This window comes from Dromiciops gliroides, chromosome 2 (genome assembly GCF_019393635.1).
Source record: "Dromiciops gliroides isolate mDroGli1 chromosome 2, mDroGli1.pri, whole genome shotgun sequence".
NCBI lineage: Eukaryota > Metazoa > Chordata > Mammalia > Microbiotheria > Microbiotheriidae > Dromiciops > Dromiciops gliroides.
The window spans coordinates 121226262-121247649 of record NC_057862.1 but is presented as its reverse complement, the minus strand read 5'-3'; the positions used below and the strand labels follow the sequence as shown (position 1 = coordinate 121247649).

Here is a 21388-nt window from a genome sequence, read left to right as displayed (position 1 = left end):
CCAGGGTCACACAGCTAGTAAGTGTTAAGTGTCTGAGGCCAAATTTGAACTCAGGTACTCCTGACTCTAGGGCTGGTGCTCTATCCACTGCACCACCTAGCTGCCCTTTGCAGACTCTTAATGCTTTTGCTAGTCTTTTCCAATTACATGAATACTGAAATTCTCAGTTACTTCTTCCAGCTGAGTTCCAGGATAAATTTTAAAATGGCTTTTGTCTCATCATGCTGTGTAAGTTCAATAGACCACTGTTTTCCATGATGTCTGCTAACTAAGACACTAGGAGTGCTACTATCTCTCCCAAACCTTTTGTTTTGTCTAGCTATCTCTCCACTGAGATCTTTCTTTGCCTATGCATATATTCACACATATATTCATTGGCCAACTTATCTCCTTTGTCTTCCTTTCCCTAAAAAAAGACTCAAAAACTGGAAAAGTATGACATTGTATACCCAGGGTGCTTTTTGGAGCAACCAAACCATTCCAGTACATCAATAGAAGGCAATAGAGGCAGTATACTGAGTGGTTAAAGTGCTGGATTTGGAACCAGGAAAGACCTACATTTCAATTCTACCTCTGACATTTTTTAGCTGTGTGGGCTAAGTCATGGGTGAATCATTTAACATCTCTCAGCCTCAGTTTTCCCATTTGTAAAATGAGGAGGTTGGACTAGAGCACCTCAAAGGTGACGATCTTGTGAACCAATAGACTAGACCCCTGGAGTTTTGAAAGCCTAGTTTAGGTCTATTATGAGCCATGTTTCACTGGCTCTGGTAAATTTTTGTCAGGTTCTCTTGCCTTGTTTTTGCCATTCGTTCACTTTGTCTATTTCTATAAATGGGTTTAGGGAAATGATGACCATGGGTTGGCATTTGGATTCATTCATCTCTGCAGCTTAGTTCAATGCCTGATAGTTGCTTAATAAATGCTTGTGCATTCATTCATTTATTCATTCATTCATTTGAATGTTTACTCTTCTTGCTCAAGGCCAAGCCCTTACTTTCTCATTTTCCTTTCTATCTTCTGTAGAAACTACTTTGCCGATTTCAATCCCAGCAAAATTCTAGAATGGATTAGTAAATGGCTGGTTTATGAGAAATGACCACCAGTAGCAGTACCATCCATTCTGATCTGCCTTCCACCAATTGTTTGTATTTGAACATTCACTCCTCTGCTCAATAACCAGGTCTCCCAAAGCTCCCGTGATTCCTTAGCCTTCAGAACTGTAGTGCTAAATCAGCTTCCTGGGTCTAGGGGCTATTTGTTAGGAAATAACTTTCAGGTTCTTCCAATTCAACATGTCCCAACTAGACTTGCCGTCTTTCTCCTACCAGACCCACCCTTTCCCCAGCTTTCCAGTTTCTATTTCAAGTCACTACCATTTCTTCTCATCACCAGACTGGAAACCTGAGCATCATGTTTGACTTGGACTCCTCCTTCCCCCTCCCCCTCTCTCTATTCTAATAGCTTCCAGTTCCTGTTAAGGCTCCCTTTACAGTGTCTCCATGCCCTGACTGCCAGCACCTTAGTTCAGTCTTTCATTACCTCTTGTCTGGACTATTACAGACTGTCCAATAACTTATATGGCACTTCAAGGTTTATAAATTATTTCATTATTTCATTTAATATTCTCAGCAAACCTATGAAGCATGTAGGGAAAGACTATTGTTATTTGGGAAGGGGAGGGATCCAGATGTGTGATTATATCAGTGTGGAAACTCCTGCTCACTAATGCAGATCAGCAAACTTCAGAGTCTTTGGGAGTTGCCTGTAGAGATTTAATTGGCTTGCCAATGGTCACACATCTGGGACATGTTAGAGTGAGGACCTGAGTCTAGGTCTTGCTGACTCCAAGTCTGGCCCTTTCTCTCTATCGGTATGATAATATCACTTTTTACAGATGAAGATACTGAATCTCATATAAGTTAAGTGTCTTGTCTATGGATACACAACTACTAAATATTGGAGGTTGGATTCAAAGGTCTCCAAGTCTAGCGTTCTTTCTTACTACCACACGGTGCTGCTTCCCCTGTGTTACTGGTCTCTGTCCTTTATATCTCCACCTGATGAAACCTTTCTCATATGTCAATGTCTAATTCATAGACCACCTCATCTGTGAAGATTTCCTTGATTTTATCTTTCCTTATCACAAATCTAGAAATATGTCCTTGCTGAGATCTTTCAGAGTACTTTTTACCTTTCCTACACACTTGCCACATTTCCAATTTGAATTACAATTATTTCTGATCTTGTTTTACTTTCCCTCCCTCCACGGTAAGCTGCTTTTGGGCTGTAAGCTGTTTTGTGCATCTTTATATCCCTACCAGGATGTATATCTAGCAGGGTACCTTGCATGAGGTAGGCATTAAGTAAATGTTTGCTGAATTTACTTGAGGTGTGACCAAAGGTATGGTTTCCTAATTTTCTAGGTTAGGAAACTGAGGCCAAGAGAAGAGAAAGCAAATTGTTTGAGACCACACAGCTAGTTAGGGATGGAATTACGACTAAATCTCAAGGGCATCAATCCCCAATTGCCTCACCAAAAAAAAAAAAAATCAGTGGGTAGAAATTTTAGTGATTGATTGTGGGGCAGTAAGGGTTAAGTGACTTGCCCAGGGTCCCACAGCTGTGTGTCAAGTGTCTGAGGCCTGCTTTGAACGCAGGTCCTTCTGAATCCAGGGCCGATGCTTTATCGACTGCGCCACATAGTTGTCCCAGTGGGTAGACATTTAAAAAAATTTACATTGTCTTGTTCTGCTTGGGCAGGAGGAGATGGGTCACAGATAAAATAGTGAGAGTAAGTGGTTAAGAATCTTCCTGATGGAGACTTAGGAAGAAAAGCTAAAAAGAAGTTATTATTTTGTATTGAAATTCAATAAAATGTAACTTATTACCAAGCAAGCTTAGTTGTTTATGCTGATGTTCAATTTCAGTTCCTTTTGTAAAAATTTACTTTTTGTTTTGTTTTGTTTTTTGTTTTTGTTTTTTTCGGGGCAATGGGGGTTAAGTGACTTGCCCAGGGTCACACAGCTAGTAAGTGTCAAGTGTCTGAGGCCGGATTTGAACTCAGGTATTCCTGAATCCAGGGCTGGTGCTTTTATCCACTGCACCACCTAGCTGCCCCCCTTTTGTTTTTGTTTAAAAATTTACTTTTTTAAAGTAAAAAATAAGATGAAAGCAAGGGCATAAAACAAAGGGTGGCATAGACTTGTTAAGAGAGTGTCAGGAAGGCTAAAGTCTAGAATGAGCCAAAACTGGTTTAAAAAATGCAAAAAAAAGGGCAGCTAGGTGACGCAGTGGATAGAGCACCGGCCCTAGAGTCAGGAGTACCTGAGTTCAAATCCAGCCTCAGACACTTAACACTTACTAGCTGTGTGACCCTGGGCAAGTCACTTAACCCCAATTGCCTCACTAAAAAACAAAAAACAAAAAAACAAAAAAAAGTGCAAAAAGTTTCTTCCCTGTGGGACAATTTTAATGGACCACCGAGGAAAAAGCAGAACGATTCAGCCCCTATTTTGCTTCTCTCTCCTCCTAAAGGGTACTGACCAATGAAATGGGAAAGCACAAATAAAGATATAGGTGTTAGTAGGGGGAAGAACGTCTAAAGGAATGGTGGGAGAATTCAAATTCTTTTTACTTCTCAAATTTGTCTTGCGGTGACATCCATTTAAAATAACTGAAGAGAGAATAAGATGAGATGCTTATGTATGAATATCTTTTATTAATATTTTGCCTCCTCCCTCATTTGAACCTCACAAGTTCCCTGTGGCTGAAGGAGGACAGGCACCCCTATTTTATGATGAGGAAGGTACAGGGAAATTAAGTGACTTTTCCCACAAGGGTCCTGCCCCACCGGTGATAGTCCTTGGTAGGGGAACCCAGGCCTGACTCTCCTGCCCCCACACCTCGAAGCTCTCCTCTTTAAACCTTTTAGTCATGCTCCTCACCTGTCTTTCATCCTTCTGCTTCCTTTGGCCAGTCATCCTGGAATATTGGTTCCCTGGGGCACAAGACGCTGAATACCAGCCAGCCGGAGCACAACAGAACCATTGACTTGGATGAGACAGTTCTGAACAATGGATATTCTCAGCCTTCCCCACTCCAGAGAAACTTCCAGATTCATTCTGTTGCCAGCACCTACTCTGAATTTGTGGTAATCCACCTTTTCTAATATCTTTCTGCCCTCGGGGAACACACCGAGACAGGGCAGGGCAGGTGGTCTCCTGATGGCACACAGTGCTATCTTTGGGGTGGAAAATGGAAAATGAATGCTGTGTAATTGTAATGACCATGTTTGACTGAAGAAGAAATGAAAAAAGATACTTCCCTCCCTTTGCTAAGGTGGTGCAACTCTGGGTGAGGAAAGATTGAGAGAGGCAGAGGAGATAGATAAGAAAAACAGAGAAAGGAGAGAAGAGAGAGGAGAGAAACAGGAGAGAGAGAAGAGATAGAAAGGAGAGGCAGAGACAAGGGTTTTGCTGAACTGCTTTTCCACCCTTTTCCTTTATTTTAAAATGGTTCTTTTGGTAGAGGAAGGGTAAAGAATATATTTAGAAATGAAGGTAATATAAAAACAGGAGGTATCAATAAAAATTAAAAAGAGGGGCAGCTAGATGGCACAGTAGATAAAGCACTGGCCCTGGATTCAGGAGGACCTGAGTTCAAATCCAGCCTCAGACACTTGACACTTGACACTTGCCGGTTGTGTGACCCTGGGCAAGTCACTTAACCCTCATTGCCCCACAAAAAATAATAATAATAAAAATTAAAAAGGGAAAAAACCCTGATCTTCAGAATTGGATCTTTGCAGTGGCCTCCCTGGTGTTCTCTTGGTGGCATTCTTTTTTTTTTTTTTTAAACAAGGCAATTGGGGTTAAGTGACTTGCCCAGGGTCACACAGCTAGTAAGTGTTAAGTGTCTGAGGCCGGATTTGAACTCAGGTACTCCTGACTCCAGGGCTGGTGTTCTATCCTCTGCGCCATCTAGCTGCCCCCTCTTGATGGCATTCTTGGTCACCATCTCATTTCTTTTTTTTTTTTTTTTGGTAGAAGGAACTAACTTTTCCTCCAGCTTCTCATCTGTCAGAGTTGAGGCTTGCTAGGCAGTCCTTGAATGTCCCTTCTTTCAGATTGACCTAATAATATCTGCTGATTTTATTATCATCTGAATAAAGCTTTATAAGAGCCAGTTCTCTGGGGCAGCTAGGTGGCGCAATGGATAAAGCACTGGCCCTGGATTCAAGAGGACCTGAGTTCAAATCTGGCCTCAGGCACTTAACACTTACTAGCTGTGTGACCCTGGACAAGTCACTTAACCCTCATTGCCCCCCCCCCCAAAAAAAAAACCCCAACCTGGTTACTTCTTGGGCTTTTAACTTTTTAAAAAAAAAATCTAGTTTTCTGTGGAAACACGTTACTCTAATTTTATATAGATTTTTCAGCCCTGTTTAAATGTGCCAAAGCATCTTAATATCATCTTTATTTTGTAAGGGTCTCCTCCTGTAGCTGTGATTGAATTCCATCAAAAGAATAGCATAAAAAAGTAACTAAGGTTAGTAATCATCTTCTGATGAACTATGCCTTCCTCCTCACAGCAGAGAGGTGGAAGACAACCAGGACAGAATATTGTATACACTGCCAGATGTGACTGAAGCAGATGTTTTGCTTAATTTTTTCACTTTGTCACACGGGAGTATTCCATCTGGGGAAGCAGGAGAGGACTGATGAAGACAAAGGGTACTCATTAAACTAAAAAAGATAAGATGGGGGTCATTGGATTACTCTTTTTGTATGTTGTGAGGGAGCCCTGACTTTGCTCTCAAGATCCTAGTTCTTTTATAGCCTTGGAGTATTTTGCATTACACGGAACTTTTGCCATCTGGTTTGACTTAGTCATTATCACTTTCCTGACTGGCTTCCTAGGAAGTTCATCCTTTCTATTATAAAAACTACTTTAGAGGATAAAGAAAAATTTTATATGTATATAAAATGGCATACATTTTAGTCCTAGGTGATACTTCTGGCTAGTATCCCACCTCTTCTGCTTAAACCAAAAAGTGGTAGGTGTTGTCTCATCATTTCATTTTTCTCTTTGTTCCTGATGCAGTGATCTGTGAGTCTACTCTTATGTGAGTAGTAGAGTAAAATTCTAGGAGAAACTTGGTTATATAGCATCATTCTCTCTTTCCTCGGCTTTGGTTATATACTCTTTTCTCCTGGTTCTCTTCCTAGCTGACTGACCACTTCCCAATTTGTTTGATCATCATTCACAACTGGACCCCTAACTACAGATATACCCTGAGGCTTCCTCCTGTTCCTTTCTATATTCCCTGGGCAAGTCACTTAACCCTCATTGCTCCCCAAAAAACAACAAAAAAGCCCAACAAAAAAACAGATCCAGCCCTTCTCTCTATTCTAAACTCCAGTGTTATATCACCAATTGCCTGATAGAAATCTTTACTTTGATGTCCTATAGGCACCTTAGATTTAACACATCCAAAACAACTCATTTCTTTATCCCTAAATTTACCTGCCACATTTCTCTATTTCTGTTGAGGGTGTGAGATTTAAAATTGGATATAAGAGCATTAGACTCTCTTTTAACCTTTCCCTTATATATCTCCCAGACCAATAAGAGAAAGAATCCTCTGAGCTTTAGAGAGGGATTAATTAGCTTTTATTGTTTGTGAATTAATTAGCCAACAAACAGGTGATACTGATTAGGGAAATAGGAAAGTAGAAATACAGATGGATAGTCTTAGATCTAAGCTTAGTCTATATTCTTTTGTAAAACTCACCGAATCCCAAAACTACCTCTCTGGCTGAGAACCAGAGTCAAGCAAGTGCTGCCACCGAGGACCAGAGCCGATCACCCGAACACGCCATCAAACCTGAGCCAGCATGGACGAACAGAGAGAGAGAGAGAGAGAGAGAGAGAGAGAGAGAGAGAGAGAGAGAGAGCGCAAGCGCGCGCACTTCCGTTCTCTCCTCATTTTTAAGCTGGCGCCCCGGAAGTGGCGTGCTTGGCCACGCTCTCTCGGGCAGCAGCAGGCACATGGCTATTTGTCATGGTCCCCTCCCTGAAAGGGCAATCCTTCAAAAACTGGCGGTCCTTCAAAAACCATTTCAGTAGTATGCATTCAACTCTTAAATTTTAGTTAAAAACTTTCATTTTTTACCACATTCCCCCCTTTGCTTTCATTTGAAAAACAAATAAGTTTGCTCAATGAAACAGCCAAAAATAATATCCTATGCTATCTAATAATATGATAATATCAATATAGAAAAGGAGAGTAGTCTGAATTGGGTTATGGGATCCTCAAGGAGGTAACCCACCTCAGCCATTGCACTCGCTCTGCTGGCTGTGAGTTGTTTCCAAGCCCAGTCGGGGGAGGCATCCGCCCAGGCCACCAAGGGGTGGAACCACATGGGCTTCTCCTGCCCAGTCTACCCCCGAGCCCGGCCCCTTTCTCTGGGAACTCACCCCACCACGATCGCGGGAGGAGCCCTGCTAGGGACGCTATTGGCCCTCCTCTCAGATCTTCCCAAGGGCTGGGTTAAAGGAGTGATGTAAGGCACTCAGCCTGTAGCCCCAATGATGAGCTTCCCCACCTACTGGAGACTTACTATAGGAAAGCTCTGCCATGAAGGAAGGTCTTTGAGGGCAGAACCATGAGTCTTTTCTTTGGTGTCAGGAAGTGACATTTGCTGATGGGAGGAGGAAGGGGGAGCAGGGCGCTCTGCCTCTTTCTTTTTTCCTGGGGATACTGGTGGAGAAGGGAGCTAGAAATGCGCTCTCCCTTTAATAGATAGGAATCTAGGCCTTTTCTTCTCTCTTTACCAAATTCTTATTCTCCTTAATAAATGCTTAAAAGTCTAACTCTTGCTAAAGCTTATAATTTATTGGTGACCACTCATTAGATATTTTAGACAGTTTAGCTAGAATTTTAGCTCTTAACAAGGGTATCACTGTTCAGACAGTCATCCAGATTTATAATCTGAGTCATTTCTTTACCCTTCCCTTTTCCTCACCCTCATATCCAGTTAGTTGCTCACATGGTGGCAACAGTTTTTTAGCTTTGTCCTTGAATTCCCAGTATCCACCACTTGATAGACCTCTAATAAATGTCCATTGAATTGAATTAAACTAGAAGAAGCATCCAAAAACCACAACAATGGGGAGGGGGTATTTGTCTGAGTTCATTTTTTTGGCTTTTAGGAAGCATGGCTCATGTCCTTAGTTGCCTCTGTAGATAATGCTATTACTGAAGTAATTTGGTAATGATAGGACTGACCTTATCATTTCATTGTTAGAGGAATCTCCCTCTACCAGTTCAGGTCAGCACCTTCTTTGCAACTTTTAGTCTTAAGAGTATTGCCTATGGGTGGCGGCTAGGTGGTGCAGTGGATAAAGCACTGGCCCTGGATTCAGGAGTACCTGAGTTCAAATTCGGCCTCAGACACTTAACATTTACTAGCTGTGTGACCCTGGGCAAGTCACTTAACCCCCATTGCCCTGCAAAAAAAAAAAAAAAAAGAGTATTGCCTAGGGGCAGCTAGGTGGCAGTGGATAGAGCACCAGCCCTGGAGTCAGGAGGACCTGAGTTCAAATGTGATCTCAGACACCTGACACTTACTAGCTGTGTGACCTTGGGCAATTCACTTAACCCCAGTTGCCTCAAAAAAAAAAAAAAAGCATATTGCCTAGAACCATGAGAACTTAAGTGACTTGCCCAGGGTCACACAGTCAGCATGTATCAAAGGCATGATTTGTACCTTCCTGGCTCTGAGGCCAGCTCTCCATCCGCTGCTGGCAGTGACACCTGTCCTATTAGCCATCTGATTGAGATGTAAGAAGTTAGCCAAGGTCATTTGTTGCTCCTTCAAAGTCAGGTCAAATCCAAACATATTTGAAGAGCTACTGCACTGGGCTATGCTGGTTTATTTTGTTGCCCTTATATCTGGGGGTCTCATGTAGCTTTAGTTGCTATATGGCTCTTGTATCTTAGATGGAATGCTACCTATTTAAATCTAACTTTGGCTACTGTCTAAACTCATTCTTTATACTTTTGCTCTTGATTTGATCTCATGCTAGTCATCGGGCTCTTAGCTCCAAAGATTAGCATCTGGCCTATGGTCTGTGGATATCTCAAGGTGCTAGTGTTCAGTATTTGTTGCTTCCCTGGACACCAACTCATTATTTTTTAATTAGAAATCCAGCCAGCAGTTTGGCAAATATTTAGCATTTCTGTTCTACAGAATCTGTCTCTTTCATAACCCATTATGGCTTGGAGCATGCATATGTTCATATGAATCTTTTCTATGCCTGATTAAAGGCCAAAGTAATTCACCTTGAATAAACAACCTCTTGCTGGGGCTAGTGACTGACATCTGACCCAAGTCCGATCTGGGTGACACCATTGCCCTCTGCTTGTATGCTAAAAGGCTTAGCACCTGGAGGTCCTAAGAGCATCTAAGAGCATCTGCTGTGCTAGGAGGGAAGGGTGAGGAGTGTGCCTTAATTTAGCTGCCAAATCCCTATGCTGAGCCAGGAATGAGCTTGCTATCCCTTTTGATCAACTAATTTTATTTCTCTCCCTGCAGCAAGAATTTTCAGAGGCTTCCAAATCTGATGATAATTCAGGAACTTTCAACTCTACACAATCCTGAAAAGGATCCTCTTCACCTACCAGGTTGTGGGCCTCCCTGACTTCACTGGGGTGGTTTTTGACATGCCTATAGTTCAGGTTTATTCTCACTTGAGAAAATGTTTAAACCCGTGATTGGATTCCCCCAAAACATCTGTGGCTTCTCATCCTAGGGACAGAGTTCTGAACAATAAGGTTTATTTACTTTGACTGTGATGTGATAGATGAAGCCTTGAACTTAGAGTCAGAAGACATGGGTTCAAATCCTCCCTCTGCCACTTGTCAGCTTTGGGACAGAGGAAGTCACTTTAACTCTTTTGTACTTTAGGTTCCCTATTTGTTATATGGGAATAACTTGCCTACTTAACAAGGTTCTTGGGAAGAAAGTTATATAGTGCCATATAAGTATTTGTTAATAATGACTTTTAAAAAAAAATAAAATAAAGGTAGTTAAAAGTGTATTGGAAGAGCAAATGTTGATATTCTGTAAGCTCTGTTTGTGTATATAGTATGTGGGGGTTTTTTTGTTTTTTTTGTGGGGCAGTGAGGGTTAAGTGACTTGCCCAGGGTTATACAGCTAGTAAGTGTCAAGTGTCTGAGGCCAGATTTGAAATCAAGTCCTCCTGAATCCAGGGCTTTATCCACTGAGCCACCTAGCTGCCCTGTGTGTATGGTGTAAATAAATGTATTCAGGGTAGGAAATGTTGATCTTTAATTCATAGATTGATTACAGTTTGTTAGCTTTTTTTTAAAATGTAGTTACCAAGATCCTTAAACTGGGATTTTAAAATATTTTTATAAAATTATTACTATTATTATTAATAGCATTTATATAGCATTTTGAAGTTTGCTGAGTGCTTTACATAGATTATCTCATTTAACCCTCACAACAACCCTGTAATGTAGGTGCTATTATTATGTTCATTTTATAGATGAGGAAACTGAGGCTAAAAGAAGTTAAGTGACTTGCCTGGGGTCTCACAGCTAGTAAATCACTGGGAAAGATTTGAACTCAGGTTTTCCTGACTCCAGGTATGCCAGTTTATTCACTGTTCTATAATTGGTTTCCTTTGGAATCTTTTATCTGTTTTAAAACATTCTGAGAGGATCCATAGTCATCACCAGATTACCAAAAGGGTCTGCAACACACACACACACACACACACACACACACACACACATAAAAAACCTTTAAGAAGCTCTGCTTTAGTATCTCATACTTCTTACTTCTCCCTCCCTTCTCCTCCTCCCTAACTATGAGAGCTCCAGCAGCTTTCTAGCTGACCATGGGCATGAAGTATTTCATGTTCCTAATTAAAAATAGGGAACGGCTGAGAGATGCACTTCAGCCACTTTCTCTTTCCCCTGGTACCAGGTTGTTCACTCTTCCCTAGACCTGCTGATTTGATCCTCATTCTTGGTGAGAGGAGAGGAAGCCAAGCTAAGTCACTGTTGGAGGCAGGAGGGAGACCCATTTTTCAGGCTGTAATACTTGTGCCTTGGTTTGCCACTATTTGCCCCAGAAAGCTACAGCAGAACCTGCTTCTTAGTTAAATGGGGTCTGTATTCTTTGGTTTCAATTCCTTTAACAAAAGTGTATTGGGAGGGGCAGCTAGATGGTACAGTGGATAGAGCACCAGCCCTGGATTCAGGAGTACCTGAGTTCAAATCCGGCCCCAGACACTTAACACTTACTAGCTGTGTTACCCTGGGCAAGTCACTTCACCCCAATTGCCTCACTAAAAAAAAAAAAAGAAAGAAAAGAAAAGTGTATTGGGGCAGCTAGGTGGTGCAGTGGATAGAGCACTGGCCCTGGAGTCAGGAGGACCTGAGTTCAAATCCAGCCTCAGACACTTGACAAGTTACTAGCTGTGTGACCCTGGGCAAGTCACTTCACCCCAATTGCCTCACCAAAAAAAAAAAAAAAGAATATGAAAAGTGTATTAAATGTCTTTTCTATGCAGGGGACTATGATACATGTCAGGGATTCAAAGAGAGAAAATGACAGTCTGTTTTCCAGGAGCTTATGGGGTGGGAGGTACGCCTCATACATAAAGAAGTATAAAATAAAGGAGTGACAAGCACAAAAGGAAGATCAAGGCAGACATTGAGGAAGAAAGAGCACTTTAAACTAGAGGGTTTGGGGACGGGGACTACATAAAAGAGGTAACGCCTGAGCTGAGCTTTGAACAAAGAAAATGACTCTTAAAAGTAGAGAAGACTGGGGAGTATAAGAGGTAATGGAGGTGGGGGGTGCAATCGGTGTAAAATAGGCTTCATTGCCATATTGTATAAGAGCAAGAGTTTAGGTAACAGCAAGTAATTGTTTGACCAGAGTGTAAAGGGTACTAATGTGAATAAGGTTGGAAAGGTAGGGTGCAACCAGACTGTGGAGAGCCTTAAATGCCAGGCCAAGGAATTGGAATATTATCCTTATAGGTAATGGAGACTTATTTATTTATTTATTTATTTATTTACTTATTTATTTATTTATTTATTTATTTATTTATTTTTTAGTGAGGCAATTGGGGTTAAGTGACTTGCCCAGGGTTACACAGCTAGTAAGTGTTAAGTGTCTGAGGCCGGATTTGAACTCAGATACTCCTGACTCCAGGGCTGGTGCTCTATCCACTGTGCCACCTAGCTGCCCTGGTAATGGAGACTTTTGAGTGGGGAAGATGTGGTACATTAAAGTTTTATTTTGGCTCCTATGGGAAGGATGGTTTGGAGAAGGGAGAGAGTGGGGGGGGGGCAGGGAGACCAATTAGGATGCTATTATAGTAGTCCAGGTGAGGGGTTATGAGGACCTTGATTAAGCTGGGAGAAATATGAATGGAAGAGAATAAGATAGTGCAGGACTCAGAGCAAGATGGTGGAGTAAGTGGTTATGGCTAATCTCAGCTTCCCTATACCACCTTACAACAGATGTGCCAGTTAAAAGAACCAAAAAAAGAGGAGATAGGAAATGAAAACCCACAGGAAAAATCTTAGAGGAAAACTAAAAAGACCTAAGAAGTAAATAAAAGAGACCCCAGTATAATGAATAAGATGAGGTGAAGTTAAGAGGAGACTGCAATAACTATGTCTCTAGGGGGCAGCTAGGTGGCACAGTGGATAAAGCACCGGCCCTGGATTCAGGAGGACCTGAGTTCAAATCCAGCCTCAAGACACTTGACACTTATTAGCTATGTGACCCTGGGCAAGTCACTTAACCCCCACTGTCCTGCCCAAAAAAAAAAAAAAAAGGCAAATAACTATGCCTCTAAAAGACAAAAGCTTTCAGAGTGGTCCTCATCACAATAAGATATAAAGGAAGATCTGGGATCTATAAGATCACTGAAGGAAGAAAGAAGATAAGTCTGAGATTTGACCACATACAGTGGAAAACCTCATTGAAGCAACTGTCTCTCTGAGGAATACAGTTGCTCAGGCAAAACAAATAAATGTGGAAATGGAAGGATAAACACTGCAATATAAAAATAATGATAAAACTAGAGTAAGATTCCAGATCTCTACAACCAAAGCACCAGAACTAGAGGACAGTTTGACAAGGGAATTACTGGCCTCCTAGAAAAACAAAAAGCCAACACTTTGGATATACCATATTTCATGAAATCCAAGATTTTGTGTAATATTGGGAACAGAGTACAAATCAGTACTACTCACTACTGACAGAGAGAAACCTTAAATTTAGCTCCCTGAGCAGTGCAGTCAACCAAATCCCAGTGCTTCAATTAGAAAATTTTGTGAGGGGGCAGCTAGGTGGCGCAGTGGATAAACAAAAGCACCAGCCCTGGATTCAGGAGGACCTGAGTTCAAATCCGACCTCAGACACTTGACACTTGCCAACTGTGTGACCCTGGGCAAGTTGGCCCTGCCCCACCCCCCAAAAAAGAAAATTTTGTGAGCAGCTAGGAGGAAGCAATTCTCAACACACAAAATGTTTATGATTTCATTGGTGTGGAAGCCAGTGGAAATTGTCTTGAAGAGTTATCTGAATCTCAGACAGGTTAAGTGACTTGCCCAGGATCATACAGCCAGTAAATGTCAGAGGCAGGACAAGGGGCTTCCTCACTCTAAGCCTAGCACACTCTCTCCTACACTATGGTGCCTCTCTGCAATTCACATATCAAACAGTTCAAATGGCATAAGCCAATTTGATGAGGGAAAGTTTATAGGAAATAATGAAATTAAGCGAAGTACACAAAGCTACACTGAATTTTATAGAAATAGAATTCAATATCAGCAGAAAATGGATTAAGAGCTACAAAAATACAAAATATTAAAATTAGCAAAACAATAATTAGATCACTTAACCTCATCTCAGACAAATGGAGCAAGCCATAAACTCCTATAGGAAATACTCCAGGTTTAAAGAACAAATAATTCGGGGCAGCTAGGTGGCGCAGTGGATAAAGCACCAGCCCTGGAGTCAGGAGTACCTGAGTTCAAATCCGGCCTTAGACACTTAACACTTACTAGCTGTGTGACCCTGGGCAAGTCACTTAACCCCAATTGCCTCACTAAAAAAAAAAGAACAAATAATTCTTATTTTCAAAAATAGAGAAAAAAGGCTTGCTAGCAAACTGTTTCTGAAACACAGTTCTGATTCACAAAAGAGGAAGGAAGAAGTTAGAAAAAGAGAACCAGGGGGGCAGCTAGGTGGTGCAGTAGATAAAGCACTTGGCCCTGGATTCAGGAGTACCTGAGTTCAAATCCGGCCTCAGACACTTGACACTTACTAGCTGTGTGACCCTGGGCAAGTCACTTAACCCCCATTGCCCCGCAAAAAAAAAAAAAAGAGAGAGAGAACCAGAGACCAATTTCACTTAGCTTAGGCTCTCTAACCTTGAATTTTCCTATCTTTTTTACTATCTTTGTTAATTTGATAATCAACAATCATTTTTTATTGATTTTATGACTGTGGTAAGTGGCCACATGGTTTTAATTCGCATTTTTCTGATTATTAGTGATTCTCAAACTTTTTCAGTTCTCTTAAAAACTTTGCATTTTTTGAAACCACATCTATTGAGGAATAGCCCTTAACCTTATGTTTTTGTATCAGTCTTATGGATATTGGAGATATTTAAAGCAAATTATTCCCCCCCCATTCTACACTTTCTTCAAATTCTAGCTGCATTTATTTTATTTGTACAAAACTTTCTTCATAGATTCCCAGTCACAGAGTTAAAAGGGACCAGAGACCATCTAGTTCAACCAGATCCTGAACAAGAATGACCCTTTGCAACATACCCAACAAGTGGTTAGGCAGCCTTTGTTTGAAAACTTAAAATGAGGGGCAGCTAGGTGGCGCAGTGGATAAAGCACCAGCCCTGGAGTCAGGAGTACCTAAGTTCAAATCTGGCCTCAGACACTTAACACTTACTAGCTGTGTGACCCTGGGCAAGTCACTTAACCCCAACTGCCTCACTAAAAAAACAAAAAACAAAAAACAAAAAAAACACCTTAAAATGAGGGAGAACTCTTTCCCAAGGATGCCCATTCCGCTTTTGGAAAGTACAAACTGTTAGGAAGATTTTTCTTAAATGAAACCTAAATCTGCCTCCTTGCAGCTTTGGCCATCATGCCTAGTTCTGTCCTTTGAATCAAAGCAGGACAAGTATAATTCCTATTGCCCATGACAGCTCTTTAAACATATAAAGATGATTATCATATCCCTGATAAGTCTTCTTGTTAACCATCCCCACTTCCTTTAATGGATCTTCCATAGAACAGTTTTGAAACCCTTCACAGTTCTGGTTGACCTCTTCTAGATGATCTGTCTCCCGTGTATTAATGCCCTTTAGACATGGCACCCAAAATTAAACACAAGAATATTCCAGGATTATCACCTACCTAGGCTTGGATGTTATTTCTCTATTTTTTAAAATTTTAGTTAACACGGCTTAACATTGCATTAGTTTTCTTGGCTTCTGTTTCATACTGGTAACTCGTGTTGAGCTTTCAATCTTCTGAAACCCCGAGAATGCTTCCATTTGGACTGCTGCCTAACTATACCTCCCCTAATTTATACCTGTGAAGTTAATTTTTGAAACCCAACTGGGAGATTTTACATTCCTGCTACATTTCAGCTTCTTCAATTTGGGCCAGTGTTTTATCCTACTGAGATCTTTTTGAATCCAGATCGCTGTCCAGTGTGATTTATCTCAGCTTTGTCTTTGTTCAAGTCACTGATATTTCATCTTGCTGAGGCATTCTCCGAGATGATATTGAACAACTAACTACTCTTGGGGTTTCGCTATGCAGATAGTTCTGAAACACTCTCTTTGTATTGTCTGTCATCTAGCCCACATCTCTTCCCCCACCCTGCCAAAAAAGGTAATAAAGTTATAATGGCATGCCCTGTTCTGTGATGACCATTTATATTTCTACATATTCATTAATCATTCCTTTAATAATTTTTTTTTTTAGTGAGGCAATTAGGGTTAAGTGACTTGCCCAGGGTCACACGGCTAGTAAGTGTTAAGTGTCTGAGGCTGGATTTGAACTCAGGTACTCCTGACTCCAGGGCAATAATTTATTGTAGAATATTGCCAAGAATTTGTTGAGTTTCCTGGCCCAGAGTTGGCAAATTCCATTTTCACCCCTTTTTTAAAAAAATTGAAACACTTCCTTATCCAAGACTGTGACACTTATCCTGTTCTCCACTACTTTTCACAAATCGCCGTTAGTGGTTCAGCAGTCATGTACTCCAGGATGTGATTCATTTGGGCCTGGAGACTAGAACTCATCAATGGCTCTTCTGTGCCTTTACTATATCACCTTACTTATCTTGGGTATTAACCCATTAGCTAATTTTGTTCTGCTCTTTCTAGTCAATCAGTCAACAAACATTGAGTGCCTACTATATGCCAGGTACTGTTAGAAGCAAGATAAGAGTTGAGAAGTCCTCCTTTCCCTCCATAATTTGTTTTTGTCCTATTCAAAAGAAGAAGCAGTCCTAATCCTTTTTTTTTTTTTTTTTTTATAATATGGAATGCTTCACGAATTTGCGTGCCATCCTTGCGCAGGGGCCATGCTAATCTTCTCTGTAGCATTCCAGTTTTTAGTATATTATGTGCTACCGAAGTGAGCATAGTCCTAATCCTTTTTTTTTTTAACAAATTCCTTTTATTTTATTTATTTATTTATTTATTTTGGTGAGGCAATTGGGGTTAAGCGACTTGCCCAGGGTCACACAGCTAGTAAGTGTCAAGGGTTTGAGACCGGATTTGAACTCAGGTACTCCTGAATCCAGGGCCGGTGCTCTATCCACTGCGCCACCTAGCTGCCCCCCTAATCCTTTTTAGAGGGTTTTTTTGGGGGGGGGGGCAGGGCAATGAGGGTTGTGACTTGCCCAAGGTCACACAGCTAGTAAGTGTCAAGTGTTTGAGGCTAGATTTGAACTCAGGTCCTCCTCCTGAATCCAGGGCTGGTGCTTTATCTACTGTGCCACCTAGCTGTCCCAAGCCCTAATCTTTTTTTGATCTTCCTCTTTCCCCCAAATACTGTTTAAAAAAATCTTTTTCATTGTACTTATCTTTTCTTACCAGGATGAGCTCATTCTGAACTTAAATTTTTTACTTGTCTTTGAATAGTTCTGGATAATTTCAGTTGGTGTTACTTGATATTTCCTTCCCCTAATTAGCTTTAATCTTCAAGGTCTAGGAACTGGTGACTAAGTTTCCAGATGAGTTAAATTTGAAATTCCTGGTAATGTTCTGTGGATTATTGCTCTGTACTTTGTCTTCTAGTTTTGACTTTAGAGAGTTTCATATCTTTCTTAGGCCAACTTCCCCATGGAAAGGCCATCACTTTCTGCATTTATATAAATCAGACATTCTTCACCTGGGTTCTGTGAACTTGAAAAAATTTTGATTTTGTTTCAATATAATTTGCTTCTTTTATAATGCCAATGTGTTTTATTTTATGCATTAAATGTTTTATGCCCTGAAAAGGGGGTCCTTAGGCTTCATTAGACTGCCAAAGGCATTTTTACTTCATCTACTAGTTCCTCCTCAGTTACCAAAATTCAGTCCAGCATTGCAGTTCCCTTCTCACTTCTTCTATCTTTTGAAGAATGTAATTCATATTAAAGTAACACATTTACCAGGTTCTTTGCTTTTGGAAGAAAGCTCCAACAACTGTTTGGCCAGTTGAAGTTTCCATCATCTCCATGCAGATTTTTGTCTGTTTCCCAAACTTCTCACCTGTCACTTCCTCCTGTCTGGGTGATTTATCCCCTGCCCCCCCCCTCACCCTCACTTCTATTTTTCTCTCCATTTATACCCACCCAAATGCCCTCTGTCATATTTTCCTACCTCAGGATCTTTCATTTTATCACATGGGTTGTTCTTAGTAAATAATGCTATTCTCCTTCCCCATTTATCTATTCTGTTCCTTTTATGAGGAATTTATGCCCTTCCAGAGCCAGGCATGAATTCCATCCCACACAGACTCATCGATACCTATGAAGTCTTCATTTATTCCTTGTATTAGTATCTCTGATGGCAAGTAGATGGTGCAGTGGATGGAGTGCTGGGCCTGGAGTTAGGAAGACTCATCATCCCTAGTTCAAATCTAACCTCAGATATTTACTAGCTGTGTGTCCCTGGACAAGTTAGTTAACAACACTGTTTGCCTTAGTTTCCTCATCTGTAAAATGAGTTGGAGAAAAAAAAAAAGGGGGGGGCAGCTAGGTGGCACAGTGGATAGAGCACCAGCCCTGGAGTCAGGAGTACCTGAGTTCAAATCTGGCATCAGACACTTAACACTTATTAGCTGTGTGACTCTGGGCAAGTCACTTAACCCCAATTGCCTCACAAAAAAAAAAAAAAATGAGTTAGAGAAGGAAATAACAAACATTTCAATATCTTTGCCAAAAACAAAAAACCAAACGGGGTTATAAAGTGTTGTATATGACTAAAAATGACTGAGCGACAACAAAATTAATATCTTTAGTTTACCCTGTTTCTTTCCCAGACTTTATCTGTATAGACATGAGACTATTGGTTTTGTAGCTGTTCCTCTTCCTGGATATTGTCTCTTGTGAATTGTTGGTCCTCTTTTCCATTATTCTTCCTAGATTATACTTGTTATTCTCTTAGTATTTGGCTTGACATTTTCATTTAAAGTCTCCTTGAAGCAATGTGGTACAGTGGAAAGACTACTACCTCTGAAGTCAGAGGATGTGGCTTCAGATCCTGTCTGTCCCATTCTATGTGATCCTGGGCAAGTCACTTACTATCTCTCTCAGTATGTGTGTGTATACACACACACACACACACACACACACACACACACACACACACACACACCTATATACGGAAACATTTTCTTTTTGCTTGCTCATCTACAATGTCTGTAATTCCCAGATTCCTACCAAAGCCCTCATACAAACATGCTGGGTTCAGCTTCTGTCCATGAGAAATAAGATGTTCAGCTACTTATTTCTTTCTCCTCTCTCCTCTTGCCTCTGGCTGTTGTAGTGCCTCATTATTGGATTTGAAGACACTGAGGGACTGTGATGTCAGAATATTTGACGGGCTCTTGATATATATATATATATATATATATATATATATATATATATATATATATATATATATATATATATATATATCTATATATATATATATATATATCTATATTAGAGTTGTTGAGGATGAAGGCAGAATTATAGAAGGAAGGAAGGCAGAGTGTGGTGCTCAAATCAGGAAGCAGGGAGAGTATCTTAGAGATTGGTAGATGACTAACCAGGGTAGCAAGAGAGAACTATAACATGATGGCCTAACTTCAAAGGAGAGCTGGTTGACAGCAATGAAATAATGGTCTGGATATGCCAAAGGGAAGGAAGGAATGTGCCAATCCTTCTGCGTTCTGCCTTGAGAGCTGTGGAAAAAATGAGTTTTCATTTGGTAGGTGCCAGGCTTCACTTAGTGCTAAGAAGGGGCAAAGGCAATCAAGAAAACATCTGGGAGCTGGAGGGGTTTGTTTCCAACAGAGCAGGGCTTCTCAAGTGTCCTGTGGCAGGAGTTCAGTAGAGGAGCAGATGGTGGCAAAGTGGGACAATACCCAGAGCTAGCATGGATGGAGTGCTTTTAGGTTTACAAAGAGCTTTCCAAAAATTGTCATTTGCTTCTCAGAACCACCCTGGGAGGTGGGTGCTATTAATACCCCCAACTTTACAGGAGAAGAAACCAAACACACATAGGTTTAGTGATTTTTGCACAGCTAGCATTTGAGGTTAGATTTGAATTCAGGTTTTCTTAGCTCCAGGTCTTGTGTTCTATTCACTGTGCTACCTACCTGCCTCTGACTAGTGAGGGGGAAGGGCTCAGCAAGGAGATTTGAGTCTGAAGTATACAGCAGGGGAAGATAGTTTTCAGCTAATGTGATGTTTCAGGAAAATGAAGATTCTAGAAATAATATATTGGAAAGGAGGCTGAAGGGGACAGAGTGACTAGCCCTAAGAGCCAAAAAGAATCGTTTCCCTGGGATACAGTGTGATACCTTAGTTTTTAGGAATGAAATATATTGGTAATGACTCATTGTGCCTATTTGTATATACCCAGGAGAGTGCTAGGTTTTTTACTTATTGGTGGCAAAAGGATGCTCTGGATTAGACTGGTACCTATTTTCAGTGCGTGTGACTTCCTGCATCTTCCTGAAGACAAAGTAGGAGGTGGGGATACAGGATTATTTTGTTTTCTTTTCCAATATTAATTGGCCTTTCCCCTCAGCATTAAAGCAACTGAAAAGTTCAACAACAACAACAAATGCTTCCGCAGATGGTCACAGAACTCAGATGATGGTGAACGTGACTTCCAGTCAGAGAGCGAGAGAGAGTCTTGCCCCAGGTGATCATAAAGCTCTCTTGGTGATAGACACAGCTTCTGACAGAGGGAGGGGTCTCAAAGCAATACTTCTTACCTGGGTCTTCAGAAGCTGGGGGACAATGCTCTTTCTCAGCCAGAGAACATGGAGGCCAATCAGGTGAAACACAGTACAAGCCTGGATCTCCCTTATCCAGAAACCATCTTTTTTACTATCCAAGCCTTTCTAGGAGATAAGTATTGAAATGAACTCGTAAAAGAGTCTCTTAATAGCTGTTAAGTGACCTTATGCAGAAGCCTGATAAAATAGCAGCAGTGGCCTATTAGGACCATGAGAGGAGTGGACCTCCGACCTCAAGGCACTATAAAAATACTAGTCATTATTAGCTACATAACCCTTACCTTTGGAGTGGAGTTGGATATGCCCCAGGGTAGATGGGACACAGCAAGGTGGAATAGGGAAGCTGGCTGGCTGAGGTGTTTTATATATTTATTTATTTATTTGGTGAGGTAATTGGGGTTAAGTGACTTGCCCAGGGTCACACAGTTAGTGTCAAGTGTCTGAGGCCAGATTTGAACTCAGGTTCTCCTGACTCCAGGGCTGGTGCTCTATCCACTGCACCACCTAGCTGCCCCGAGGTATTTTATATGTTTCTGGGGTTAGGGAGCTATGTGTTTTGTTACCTACTGTAATGGAATATTAGGCTCCCTCCAAAACAATTATTTATTCTGTGACAAGGTTCCTGACTTGGTAAATTTTCTTGGCTGAGAGCCTGAACAGATGTTGCTCTCCCCATCACATTAAATAAATCTCAAAAGTTGCCTGTGTTTCCTGCCTTAGTCACCATAGCCCTATTTCATAGCCTCTTAGAATTCCAAATTCATTTAAAGCATGGCTTAGGTGCCA

At 41.0% G+C, this 21388-nt stretch overlaps 1 protein-coding gene and 1 non-coding gene across 4 annotated transcripts in view; one reads left to right on the top strand and one right to left on the bottom strand.

Moving 5' to 3' along the window:
* Positions 1 to 10096, top strand: part of LOC122742492 (protein regulator of cytokinesis 1-like) — a 52830-nt gene extending 42734 nt beyond the window's left edge. For all 3 annotated transcript variants that reach the window (XM_043986772.1, XM_043986771.1, XM_043986773.1), the window contains 2 exons: positions 3980 to 4153; positions 9603 to 10096. In XM_043986772.1, the coding sequence (XP_043842707.1) occupies positions 3980 to 4153; positions 9603 to 9668 (240 nt within the window). In that variant the 3' untranslated portion in view covers positions 9669 to 10096. The remainder of the gene's footprint in view (positions 1 to 3979; positions 4154 to 9602) is intronic.
* A 6536-nt stretch (positions 10097 to 16632) lies between these two features.
* LOC122744929 lies at positions 16633 to 16744 on the bottom strand. Its single transcript, XR_006355260.1, has one exon. It is a non-coding gene; the product is annotated as a U6 spliceosomal RNA (small nuclear RNA).
* Positions 16745 to 21388: the final 4644 nt, after the last annotated feature.